This window comes from Plutella xylostella, chromosome 13, assembly GCF_932276165.1.
Source record: "Plutella xylostella chromosome 13, ilPluXylo3.1, whole genome shotgun sequence".
Taxonomy (NCBI): Eukaryota; Metazoa; Arthropoda; class Insecta; order Lepidoptera; family Plutellidae; genus Plutella; species Plutella xylostella.
This window is the reverse complement of record NC_063993.1, coordinates 3,118,851-3,132,169: the sequence shown is the minus strand read 5'-3', so window position 1 is coordinate 3,132,169 and position 13,319 is coordinate 3,118,851. Positions and strand designations below refer to the sequence as shown.

General features: G+C 43.5%; 1 protein-coding gene across 1 annotated transcript in view; it reads left to right on the top strand.

Moving 5' to 3' along the window:
- The window catches only part of LOC105389124, a 29,957-nt gene that overhangs the window by 6,572 nt on the left and 10,066 nt on the right, over window positions 1–13,319 (top strand). Inside the window, exons 6-14 of the mRNA XM_048625152.1 lie at window positions 2,986–3,158; window positions 4,209–4,457; window positions 5,014–5,214; window positions 5,714–5,855; window positions 6,607–6,792; window positions 7,018–7,166; window positions 8,092–8,222; window positions 9,085–9,221; window positions 9,702–9,827. Of these exons, the coding sequence (XP_048481109.1) occupies window positions 2,986–3,158; window positions 4,209–4,457; window positions 5,014–5,214; window positions 5,714–5,855; window positions 6,607–6,792; window positions 7,018–7,166; window positions 8,092–8,222; window positions 9,085–9,221; window positions 9,702–9,827 (1,494 nt within the window). The remainder of the gene's footprint in view (window positions 1–2,985; window positions 3,159–4,208; window positions 4,458–5,013; window positions 5,215–5,713; window positions 5,856–6,606; window positions 6,793–7,017; window positions 7,167–8,091; window positions 8,223–9,084; window positions 9,222–9,701; window positions 9,828–13,319) is intronic.

The window sequence follows — 13,319 nt, the reverse complement described above, 5'->3', positions numbered from 1 at the left end:
TTGCAAATTGCAATATCGGCTTTAATCAATCTATGCTAATCTAATTACATATATTGTTTTTTTTTGCTATTAAACAAAGCGAATCAACATAATATACTTACCTACATATATTTTTCTAGGGAAGAAAATTAATGAACTGAAGATATAAAATCAGATTAACAAAATAAACACTATTAAAATGAAATTACGATCGACATCCATGTGAACGCAGCATAACTTGAACGCGCAACTTGCAAGTAAATAAAAATTCCTTTGTTTTATTGCATTCAAGTCCCTAAGAAACGAATGTATGACAAAGGCCGGCGCGGCTTCTGCCTTTATCAATATAGGCTATTGACTCATAATCGCGTGACCTTCCTTTAAGCATTACTCGTGCCAGCCCGAACGCGTGACCGAACCCTTATCACTAAGTAACAAAGACGAAATTAGTGCACACGTCTTCGTCGGTAGCAATAACTGTATCTGTTTCGTTGCAAAACATTTACATTGCACGCTTGAGTAGGCACATATACCGTAGTCGGTATAATTGTTGTGTACCGATGAATATGTATGAAACAATGATCTTGAAATTGGTGCTGATTTATTTAGATTACGATGTTGGGTGCAGGCGCGGATCCAGACCTCAAAATAGGTGATGGGCAACTCTAAAAAAGGGGTTTTGCCTCGCTTTGAGGACCTCAAGGCGAGGCAAAATTGAGATACTGATAGCAGATTTTTTTAAATGTTGGTGTGATGATCATCACCACATTATGTTATGATTATGCTAAATGCAATTTTTGCATCTCAAAAGCCCTCTGGATACGTACTTATTTAAATTATTCAAAACTTAAAAAAAAAAACAGTTTAACATTTTTTTCTGACAAAAGTTACTACTTAACTATACAGGGTTATTGGTCAGTAGACCGGATCCTTTCAGGAAGTGATAGAGGAAGGCATTTCCAGTCGATTGAACCCTATAATGCATTATCCTAAACTTAACAATTTCTAAGATATTTAATATTTAAGTTTTATTTTTATTTTTTGCCAAAATGTTATGCTTAAAACCGAAAATATAAAAAAAACTAGCCAAATTTCAATATTTTTTTGGTTGTTTTGCATAATTTTATTAACACCTTAATAAACAAATTAAAATAATCAAATGTGCATTATTCGACTTAAATTAGACACAATACCTCAAAATAGTTAAACATTTTTTTAAATACTCAAAACGCATAAATAAAAAAACATATAAATTAAATTAAAAAATAATTTCATATGACATTTTTTTGTGCACTTAAATGAAATATCTTAGAAATGGTTAAGTTTCGGATCATGCATTATAGAGTTTAATCGACTGGAAATGCCTTCCTCTATCACCTCCTGAAAGGATCCGGTCTACTTACCAATAACCCTGCATAACTAGACTAAATTGACATTTAAAAAAGGCAAATTCAGTTTTCTAGGTCAGTAATTAGTTTAGTATCCTGATACCTACAACCCCCAAAATATTTGACATTTGGTTCAAAAAAGTAAAAAAACATGAAATTTTGCATTTTTGACTAAAATATTTTAAAAATAGAACCTAGATAGCCTATTTATAATTTACCTTTATTTTGAGATAAAAATAGCCAGTTTTTTAGATAACGACTATGAACCAAACACAATTAAATACGAGTAACACTTCTATTTATTATTAGGGTTCCGTACCTCTCCAGGAAAAAAGGAACCCTTATAGGATCACTTTGTTTTCCGTCCGTCTACAACCACACTTTTTCTCAGAAACGGCTAAAGGTCTCAAGCTGTTATTTTGCATAGATATACAAATTTACGGCCCCGGCAAGGTAGTAAAATAAAATATTGAAAAATATTTATTTTCTGGCGTACTTATACATATACACCTAAATCTGAGCCCAAAAATGAAATTAGAATTTCAAAATTCGCAAAAAAATATACATTTTCCATAGAAACTTTGTTGGGCACGTGACTTTTTACTATGAAGATAATATATTTTTTTTATCGCGAATTTTGAAATTCTTATTTTATTTTTAGGCTTAGATATAACATGCTGCACATGTAGGTTTCGCCTTAGTATACCCTTTTTGCAACACTATGTAAATTATTATAACGAAATTAAAACGAAAAATATCTCATATAAGTAGACTTGTACGGAACCCTCAGTGCCTGAGTCCAACTCGCAATTGGCCGGTTTTTTATTTAATTAATAAAAAAAATCAGATATACTTATCTATCTTGTATTATTTCGTTAGATATTTATTAGGGTAAATTATTCTGGTTTGAGTTAGTTGACGTAAGCTGTAACACAGACTCTTATCATGACTGAAAATTGAAAATTTAATGGTTTTTGAATTCTTTATGAGTCATCTGGAATTCTGGAGGACTTTCGAGGTAGATAAAAGTGATTTAGCCGAAACATCACCACCAACATAAATATAACAAACAGCCATGCCTACAAAAGCGATAATTTAAATAAATTATAATATTAAATTCCCATAGGGTGTTGTTGTGGCAAATAATTTAGGTGATGGGCATGCCCACCTTGCCCATATGGGTGGATCCGCACCTGGTTGGGTGGTAACGTTTCGAATACAAAAAAACTACAATGCAATTGTTTCCTCGTTGGCTAGAATAATGAAATCTATTTCAATGTGTGCATTCTTGCATTTCAAGGTTCGTTTGATTTGGACCTTCTTTCCAATAAGTAGTAAAAGTAGAATATATAATGTTGATATTTTAAGATTGGAGACTACTCGCGTTCGATTATTATCCTGTTCTGTGATTTAAACCGCTTGGGCTATGTTTCTGGATCGGATGCTGAAGACATTTCTTAGGCTGCGATCCCAGTAGCCAAATCGGTTTAGTATGCCGAGTTTTGCGCTCACTCTACATAATTTGCGGCGATCCTTGTCATGAACCGCAGCCCTAAAACATCCCTCATTTACCCCAAACGCTTATACCTACCTTAACAAATTACCTGTCCCTTCTCAGGAGAAGGTGTAGCGAGCTACACAGCAACAGTTCTCCACGCGGCTAAGTCCCTCAGCGCGGGGCTGCGCGGGCTCGGCGAGAGCGTGGCGGCGAGCCTGGCGGGCGGGCGCGGGGCGTCCCCGCCCAGCCCCGACCTGCTGCAGCCCGGCGTCGTCACCATCATCGACATAGAGGTGAGACACATGTAGTGACACAGTGAGAGCGTGGCGGCGAGCCTGGCGGGCGGGCGCGGGGCGTTCCCGCCCAGCCCCGACCTGCTGCAGCCCGGCGTCGTCACCATCATCGACATAGAGGTGAGACACATGTAGTGACACAGTGAGAGCGTGGCGGCGAGCCTGGCGGGCGGGCGCGGGGCGTTCCCGCCCAGCCCCGACCTGCTGCAGCCCGGCGTCGTCACCATCATCGACATAGAGGTGAGACACATGTAGTGACACAGTGAGAGCGTGGCGGCGAGCCTGGCGGGCGGGCGCGGGGCGTCCCCGCCCAGCCCCGACCTGCTGCAGCCCGGCGTCGTCACCATCATCGACATAGAGGTGAGACACATGTAGTGACACAGTGAGAGCGTGGCGGCGAGCCTGGCGGGCGGGCGCGGGGCGTCCCCGCCCAGCCCCGACCTGCTGCAGCCCGGCGTCGTCACCATCATCGACATAGAGGTGAGACACATGTAGTGACACAGTGAGAGCGTGGCGGCGAGCCTGGCGGGCGGGCGCGGGGCGTCCCCGCCCAGCCCCGACCTGCTGCAGCCCGGCGTCGTCACCATCATCGACATAGAGGTGAGTACTACCTGTACCTACTCTAGAAAAGGTGTGGCTGGCTACAGCAAGGTAATAAAATTTCTTATGCAGAAGTGTAAATTTTCTGCAACTCATGGAAATAGTTACTGAATATTGCACTTGAACTTTCACCTTAGAACCTCATCCGACGCCATGTTTCTACTAAGCCGGTGCATTTGCCTGCGTCATCGGTGTTGTAAAAGTAGCGTGAAATTGATTAGCAGTTTTTTTTTTTTTTTTTCTTTCAACGCAGATTTTCAGCAAGCAACAGTCATGTGTTTTACGAATCACCATACCCGTGGCTCACAAAACGACAAATGTTTAGCAACAATGTTAAACTCCCCTCAGTGTCTTGTCTACCATTTGTACTTACAAAGATACCACTTACTACGAACCGTCCACATATCCTATATTTTTTCCCTAACACTAACCTAAGCTTATCATTCGCAGGGCATAAACGAAGACGAGATCCCCGACTCCGAGGAACCCTACGACCCAATAGTGGCCCACTTCGTTGCGCACAGTGAGCCGATCATCGCCATGGCTCTAGACTACAGTGGGATGCTGCTAGTGACGGCTGATAGACGGGGTCATGACTTCCACGTGTTCCGCATCAATCCGCACCCGTGTGCGCCGAGTTTGGCCGCCGCGCATCATTTGTATACGCTGCATAGGGGGGACACTACTGCAAGGGTTCAGGTGAGTTTATGAGGAGTTTGATATATGTTTTTATTCAAAACTGTTATGATGAGGTTCGGAAAAGGCACTTTTTACACCTCTAAAACTGCGTACAGACCGGCCCAATAAGCGCCCAACGAACGCCCAACGATGGATATTTATCATACATGATGCAGGGCAGATTGCAGCAACGAAGGTCAACGAAACCCGTTCGTTAACGTTCGTTTGACCGGTCTGTACGCAGCTTAAGGAGAAGACTCCCAACAGTCATACAAATATGCGGGGAATTACAGAAAACTGCCTAGCCAGAACCACAGAATAATAACTAGTACCCTAGATCGCAACTTTTATGAGAAAATACGATATTCAAAGCATTTTTGTCAGATTATCTCTTATCGTTCTGAACTAACTCCAAACATTAGTACCGCAGCAAATACTCAGTGAATTACAGAAAACTGTCTAGCTAGAACGCATCTTTATTAATCCGACTTTTATGAACAAATGCGACATTCAATGCATTCTTTCCAGATTTATCTCTTCCATTTTACATTCACTAACTCCCTCATTCTAATTCCAGGACATAGCCATATCCCCGGACTCGCGTTGGACGGCCATCTCCACGCTCCGCGGCACAACGCACATATTCCCCATCACGCCGTACGGGGGCGCTTGTGGAGTTAGGACCCACGGGCAGTCGCGAGTGGTGAACAGATTGTCGCGGTTCCATCGCTCGGCGGGCTTGCCGATTCATGCGGGCACTCGCCGCTCGGCTAGCCCTGTAAGTGATTTATTACAATTATGATCATCATTATTATTGTTTTAGATTTGTGGTATGGTGTACTTGCATGCCTTTAAAGTCAGGCATAACGCAATAATAATAGTGTAAATTTTGCTATTTTTGAAGTACAACTATCGTCCCTAGAGTGAGCTTCATCAAATTCATTTTGAGTCCGATTGTATTATACCTTAAATTGCATGGCTTGGGTACTGACTGGACTGTGACCAATCATAGTGCGGCGTATTGCCAAGATACAGTCACGTCCATTAAAAACACATTGATAACTGCCATTTTAACTGCTGAGTTTAACTGCAATGTTTTATGAATGATCCAGTAGTTAGGTCAGTTTATAGACTGTGTAAATACCTTCCCCCGAATTGATGGAGCTTTTTGACACTTTAAAATGACATGTGTAAATTTCAACCTTTTTTATTGACGTAAACTGTAAAAACGGTCTATGAATTAAAGACTTGAATGAAAACCTATTGTATATTTGCAGGTTGGCGACGGAATGGCCCAAGGCTCGTGGTTCCCGAACCCGCGGCTGCCTCCGTTCCCGCTGCCCACCACTGTCCAACCGTTGGCCCAACTACGACCAACGGCCAACATACCCACACATACCATCACGAGGAACAGTTCCGGTTAGTTAATAGTTGTCTTCTTCTTAGCGGTGACAAACACTAAGAAAAAAATTGGTGTTATAAATAGACAATAAATACTGCCCAGGGTGCGACGTTTAAGTCGGTATAAGGTACAGAGGATACTCGGATAGATAGTTAGATAATTTTTATGCACCCATTGTGGATATTATAAATGGTCGTAAATATATATTTATTTTATTTATTTATTTCAACTGGAACACCAGCAGCTTATACAACTAACATTTTTAAAACAGATATTAAAATTAAAATTTCGTTATAGAAGCCAATTAAAGGTGTACACAACAATTGTAAATTATCTAAGACAACTTAAAATAAAAAATTATATAAAATTATCAATTTTTTAACACTAAGTACAGAGATCACAGTATGATATATTCCGTGACCCTCTAAAATAAAAATCGTAAAAGCGCTATGATGCAATAGTTTTTATCATGTCCGTCTGGCCAGCTCAAAGCCATTTCCAAAACTATAATTTGAGGATTGTTTTCGGACAATGCTGTATGTTACATCTGTATGTTCAAGTCACGTCGCGTCGGGGTCACCAATGTTGTGTCACTAGTGACGGGTAAAAACTAAAGATGTTTTAGTTTATTGTGTGGTTTATATTCAGTTAAAACTTAACATACCGAGTGCGCGACTTTGGTAGATATTAACATAAGTGTTTCCTAGTATTCAACTACAAACCAAAACAACAACCACACAACTAACTCTCAACCCTTTCCCTCCACAGGTCGCCAACGCCTATCATCCCTATCCGAAGACTCGAACAGCTCTCCCCTCCTAGCCCTGGCCCGGTTCGGGCTCGCGCCGCCGCCGCCGCCGGGCTCGGGCCGCGCGCCCGCGCACCTCGCGCTGTACGTCATGGCGGCCAGCGGGCAGCTGCTGCACCTGCTGCTGCACCCCAAGCCCAGCCGCAGTGAGTGTACACCGTTATAGTGTATATTGAGTGTTGCAAAAAGGGTATACTAAGCCGAAACCTACATGTGCAGCATGGTGTATCTAAGCCCGATGTTTACAGATCCATACCAATAAACATCTCTCATATCAGTATCTATGATATTGATAATTATTGTGTCTTGAATATTGATAGTAATGAATACTTTATTTTACATTTCAATTAACATAACCTCTCCTCCAACAGGCGTCCCAAAAGAGAAGGTGTGCGACGAGACGGCCATAGAACTTGAAGTAGAAGGCGTGGCTCAGTGGGGGCTGCAGCGCCCGCCCGCCCCCGGCGAGCTGCTGGCGCCGCTGCCCGCCTCCAGCCCGCTGCTGGCGCCCCCCTGCCAGGTACTCACACACACACACACACACACAGCGAGCTGCTGGCGCCGCTGCCCGCCTCCAGCCCGCTGCTGGCGCCCCCCTGCCAGGTACTCACACACACACACACACACACACACACACACACACACACACACACACACACACACACACACACACACACACACACACACACACACACACACACACAAACACACACACACAAACACACACACACACACACACAGCGAGCTGCTGGCGCCGCTGCCCGCCTCCAGCCCGCTGCTGGCGCCCCCCTGCCAGGTACTCACACACACACACACAGCGAGCTGCTGGCGCCGCTGCCCGCCTCCAGCCCGCTGCTGGCGCCCCCCTGCCAGGTACTCACACACACACACACACACACACAGCTAGCTGCTGGCGCCGCTGCCCGCCTCCAGCCCGCTGCTGGCGCCCCCCTGCCAGGTACTCACACACACACACACACAGCTAGCTGCTGGCGCCGCTGCCCGCCTCCAGCCCGCTGCTGGCGCCCCCCTGCCAGGTACTCACACACACACACACACACAGCTAGCTGCTGGCGCCGCTGCCCGCCTCCAGCCCGCTGCTGGCGCCCCCCTGCCAGGTACTCACACACACACACACACACACACACGCGAATACACGTGACGTCAGCTGTATATGAGACACATACAGCTGCAAGTGGAGGGGTTGGCCCAGTGACTCAAGACTATCTATCTGCGATTAGAGACAGATAGCGTGAGCCCACCACTTGAGTTGAGCGCCTCTAGCGGTAACTACGATGCAACAACTTTCAAACACTACTTTAATTAAAATTGTCTATCGTTAGACTCTAGCTTTGTCTATGGGAAGTCTGAATAGAGAACTTAAAACTCACGTACCTGCAATCTCGTAATACAACATTAACTAATCTGTGTTCTCTGTCCAACAGCGTTGCTCAGACACATGCGTATCTGACGAGGAGCGCTGGCTGTCGCAAGTGGAGATAGTGACGCACGCCGGCCCGCACCGCCGGCTCTGGATGGGGCCGCAGTTCGTCTTCAAGACCTACACCCACTGCGGGTAACTATACTACATGTGTGTCTGTGTGTCTGTATGTTGCTCTGTGGCTGTCGCAAGTGGAGATAGTGACGCACGCCGGCCCGCACCGCCGGCTCTGGATGGGGCCGCAGTTCGTCTTCAAGACCTACACCCACTGCGGGTAACTATACTACATGTGTGTCTGTGTGTCTGTATGTTGCTCTGTGGCTGTCGCAAGTGGAGATAGTGACGCACGCCGGCCCGCACCGCCGGCTCTGGATGGGGCCGCAGTTCGTCTTCAAGACCTACACCCACTGCGGGTAACTATACTACATGTGTGTCTGTGTGTCTGTATGTTGCTCTGTGGCTGTCGCAAGTGGAGATAGTGACGCACGCCGGCCCGCACCGCCGGCTCTGGATGGGGCCGCAGTTCGTCTTCAAGACCTACACCCACTGCGGGTAACTATACTACATGTGTGTCTGTGTGTATGTTGCTCTGTGGCTGTCGCAAGTGAAGATATACATATGTGTCTGTTTATCTATGTGTATGTTGATGACATGGGGGTGCACGAAAGAAGTTTCCCAGAGTGAATGCCAATATTGTTAATCTCCAATTGTTTTTTAACTTATAAATCTGACTTGTTAATCTTTTAATCACGGTGATGAGCTCATATTTGGTATTTTCACCGTCACGTCAATAACAAGACGGCCCTATCCATTATGGTCACTTTTACTATACGCTAAACGTATTTAAAATCGAATTTCGAAACTAACATACGTTACATAGGCTACTAAATACGTTTAGCGTTTGGTGAAATTCCACCTTAGAGTCCAGGAGCGTTGGTTATTATCATCATCCACTAAATTAACCGAGTCCGTTCTTAAATGATCCTACAATTTGCAGATCAAACTCATCGCTGTCGGAAGCCGAAGCGGTGGAGGTGGAGACGAGCGTGGGACGCCCCGTGGCGCGCTCCAACCCCGTGAACGTGCCGGGAGTGCGCCCTATTGTGCCCGTGCTCATTGATTCGGGTTCTGCCAGTGAGTATACATATTTGTGTAGGTATTGGATATGCATTGGAGTGTTTTGGACTATGATTTTCCTGCCAACCATATCGCTTTATATCTCGCATTTATTTCACATAATATTATTATAGTTAAACACAATCATGCGCTACCTTTCACCGACTACTGGCTACGTTTGCTACTCCTTTCAACTAAAAAACGCCTCAACACTTCCAATTTTAACCCCAAAGTTTTATCAACAGTTTATCGGTACTCTAGCTAACATTATGGTGTCAAAAATATATAACGGCAATATTAATATAGTAAAGGCAGTCTGGATGAAATTACTCTTAGTAATAAGGCCGTCATTTGTACCGTCTATGTAGTGCATATTCTATTGTAATTTCTGTGTTTGTGTGCAATATAGAATTATCTATCTATCTATATTATACTTGTACCCTTTGGGATGACAGAATGTTATGCTTATACCTGAACTAATCAACCTCCACTCCGCAGGCTCACTAGAACAGTCCCCATCGGACAGTTTCCGCCGCAAGTCCTTACTCTCCGAGAGCGGGCGAGCGTCCGTGTGTGATGTGCAACTCAGAGAGGACCTGGCCGAGGCCATGAAGGAGGATCAAGGTGAGTGCGCTGTTTGTTGATGTGGATTTTGAGAGGGCGAACAAGTTTTGTGCGAGCTGGGAGGGATTTTAAATGTATCACAACACCCTAAACATTGTTTAACAAGGGTTTTTAACACATAATTTGGCAGCTTTATTAAACGTTTTATAGCGCAAAACATCTGTTAAATATTGTCTTAATTTTTGTGGTAATGTCCTAAACGTTTAAAAGTCACTTTTACCACAGAATAATAACTAGTACCAGGTACAGAAGCCCATCTTCGCAATGGCCTGCAAAGAAATATGACTCCATCCCATAAGCAATAAGATCTAATTTAGATTATCGTAGGTTTTAGGTTATCGTAAGCACTACCAATCACTTTTTCAACATCACCAAAGGTTAACTGGTAGAAAATGCTGCTAGCATTAAGTTCGCCTTTGTAACAATTTAATTTGTTCAATAAAATTCAAATTCAAATTCAAATTCATACCATTTATTCACACTAATTCACAAACATACACAATACAATACAAAACATAAACATTAAATTTGTACTGGACTAACTACCTACATACATGACATGAACACAGTTAATAAATTGGAACATTATTAAAATATAAATACACATAATTATTTTCACAATTGTGTGGGTAGTTGTAAAATAAATTACTGAATTACTGTAACAGGCGGTTTACAGTAGTTGTGGTTAGAAAACGGAACGTCGCCGTGTGTTTATAAACATTGTTATCATAAAGCTCTTCAAGTTTAAAATCATAAAACAAGTAAATCAGTGCCCAGTGTCCATCAAATTATCATCTACATCAAGATATAACCTCACCTCATCTAGTACCACTGGTGAAATTGAGTTTTAAACTCAAATTTTGGACTATATCCTGAATCAAGGTACACAGTTGGATCTATTATCTTCATTTCGCAGTAAATTTGAATTCAAATTAAGCTTTAACTGCCTTAACAGCAATATTTTTACTCAAACTCTTGGTAAACAAACACCTCAGAGACCAATCAGCTGTTCACAAATGTCGACGGATAAATGTTGCCAGACATAATAAACAGATAAGGCTGCCACTACACCTGCGATTCTTACGATATTTGAGATACGTTCCAATTTACGTATATTGATAAAATTTAGTAGTGCGACTCCTCATTCTGAGCTTTTATATCACATTGTCGAAGATGGATTGCTCTAAATGTAAGCTGAAATTAAAGCCGGAGGAACTATTGAAGTGCAATGCATGTTCGATAACATTGCACTATACCTGCGCTGGGCTGGATATGGCAGGTTTTAAAAAAATCCTTCCTATGAATAAGCCCAAATGGAAGTGCGCAAACTGCAAACCATCAAAACTGGGAAGTCCGATTGTACTTAATAAGGTATGTGAGGAATCGGAAGCTATGTCATCAATCATTAATATAGATACCGAAAGCCTGATAAGTCTCATTAATAGGCGATTTGATTCTCTCAAAGACTCAATCGATACGTTCAAGGCAGAAGTGAACGCGAGACTTACACAACTCAGTGACACGGTGAGCTCATTTGACCAGAGAATCTCATCAGCGGAGGCACGTATTGAATCACTCTCCGACACTACAATGAAGCTGGCATCTGAGAACATCAGTCTTTCTAACGCGGTTGATCTTCTCAAAATGGAGTTAAGCGACCGCGAACAGGAATTTTTGTGCAATGATGTCGAGATCTCAGGAATAACGGAGACGAAAGAAGAAAACGTTGGACATATCGCTCAGGTACTCGCAAATAAGCTCGGTCTAAGCATCAATGAATGTGATATTGTCAGTGCTACCCGAGTAGGTGTGTTCCGGCCAGGCGGTCTGGTGGAAAACGTCAGCGGCAAAGGCTCGAACATGGCGGCTGAGCCGCGCCCGCGCCCTATAGCCGTGCGGTTCGCGCGCCGATCTGTCAAAGATGGCATTATCAATGCAGCGCGTGTTCGTCGTGGCGCCACTACAGCAGACTGCGATCTTCCCGGACCATCGAGACGCTTCTACGTGAACGAACGCCTTACAAGAACGAACAGATGGCTGTTCAATAAAGCCCGCGAAGAGGGCAAGCGTCACGGGTGGCGGTTCATCTGGACCAAAGAGGGCAAGGTACTGGTTCGTAAGGAACAAGGAAAGGCCAGTCACCGCATAAGATCGGAAAAGGACCTCGCGAGTGTTTTTGGCTCAGATAAAGTTGGCACAAACGTTCCTAGACCTAGTACTACAAATTATTGATCTTCGTCTAATGTTTCTTGCTATATTGGTCGTATTTCTCATATGGAAGTTGCCTGTAATCTCGGTGCCTGTAGGTCTTAAACTGTTAATCTTTTGTTGTATAGATTCTGATCTGTTGAAATGTTTCCACCTTTTTGATTGCGATCTAAATTATGGTGCATATGTATACTTATATATAACTTTATATATTACAAAACTAATCCAAAATGACTTGAATGCAATTTTTCTAAAGGACCTATCTGTGTTGAATATATTGTGTGTGTATGTATTTTTGGGTACGCTTATGTTTGAATTCCTGACCGTAGTCTACCATCGAACTCTTGCATACTGGCCTGAGCCTCCTGTTTTTGGGATTGAACCCTACATAATATTGCTAATAATGAGTAAATTTGAATGTATCATCCACAAAAAGACCCATGGGTAAGACAAAATCATTTACAATTGGACATTTCAACGCGGGATCCTTAGGGACCGGTCACGATGAGTTCATTGCCGTCATGGAGCGTTACGGTGCCGACATTGTCTCAATCAACGAAACTTGGCTGTATGAGGGTGAAGACCAGCGAGCCCCAGTGGTCTCCGGTTACCGACTACGTCACGCGCCGCGCGTGATCATTCCGGGGCAGCGCCAACGAGGCGGAGGAGTGGGTTTTTACATCCGCGAGGGTGTAAATGTCCGGGTTCGTTCTCATCCCGTGGCTGCTGGTATTGAACAGATGTGGCTCACATGCACCGTGAACTCTTTCAAGCTACTCGTGGGTACTGCGTACCGTCCGCAGTGGCAAGACCTGAACTCATTTCTTGAAGCCATCACTGACACAGTCACCTCTTTAGCCGGTTACGATAAAATTATACTTGTAGGAGATTTTAATGTTGATCTACTGAAACATGATAGCTACACACAAACCGTAAATGACTTTGTATCAAGCCTCACTCTGAATCAGTTGGTCTCTGAGCCAACTCATTTTGCTAACGACGACAGTGAGACCCTGATTGATATCGTCTGCACGGATATTGAGACCCGCCGAACCACTGTTGATTACATTCCTTCTCTGGGTAGACATGCTTTTATATGTGTAGAACTTAATCTTAAAAAAATCAAGCCTAAACCGCGTTGGATTGTTTATCGCCCACTTCAGGATATAAATATAACACAATTTAACTCGGATCTGAATAGCATTGACTGGGAGAATATCAAAACACTTGACAATCTGAATTCTATGATTGACACATTCAATGATTATGTTATTAGACTCTTTG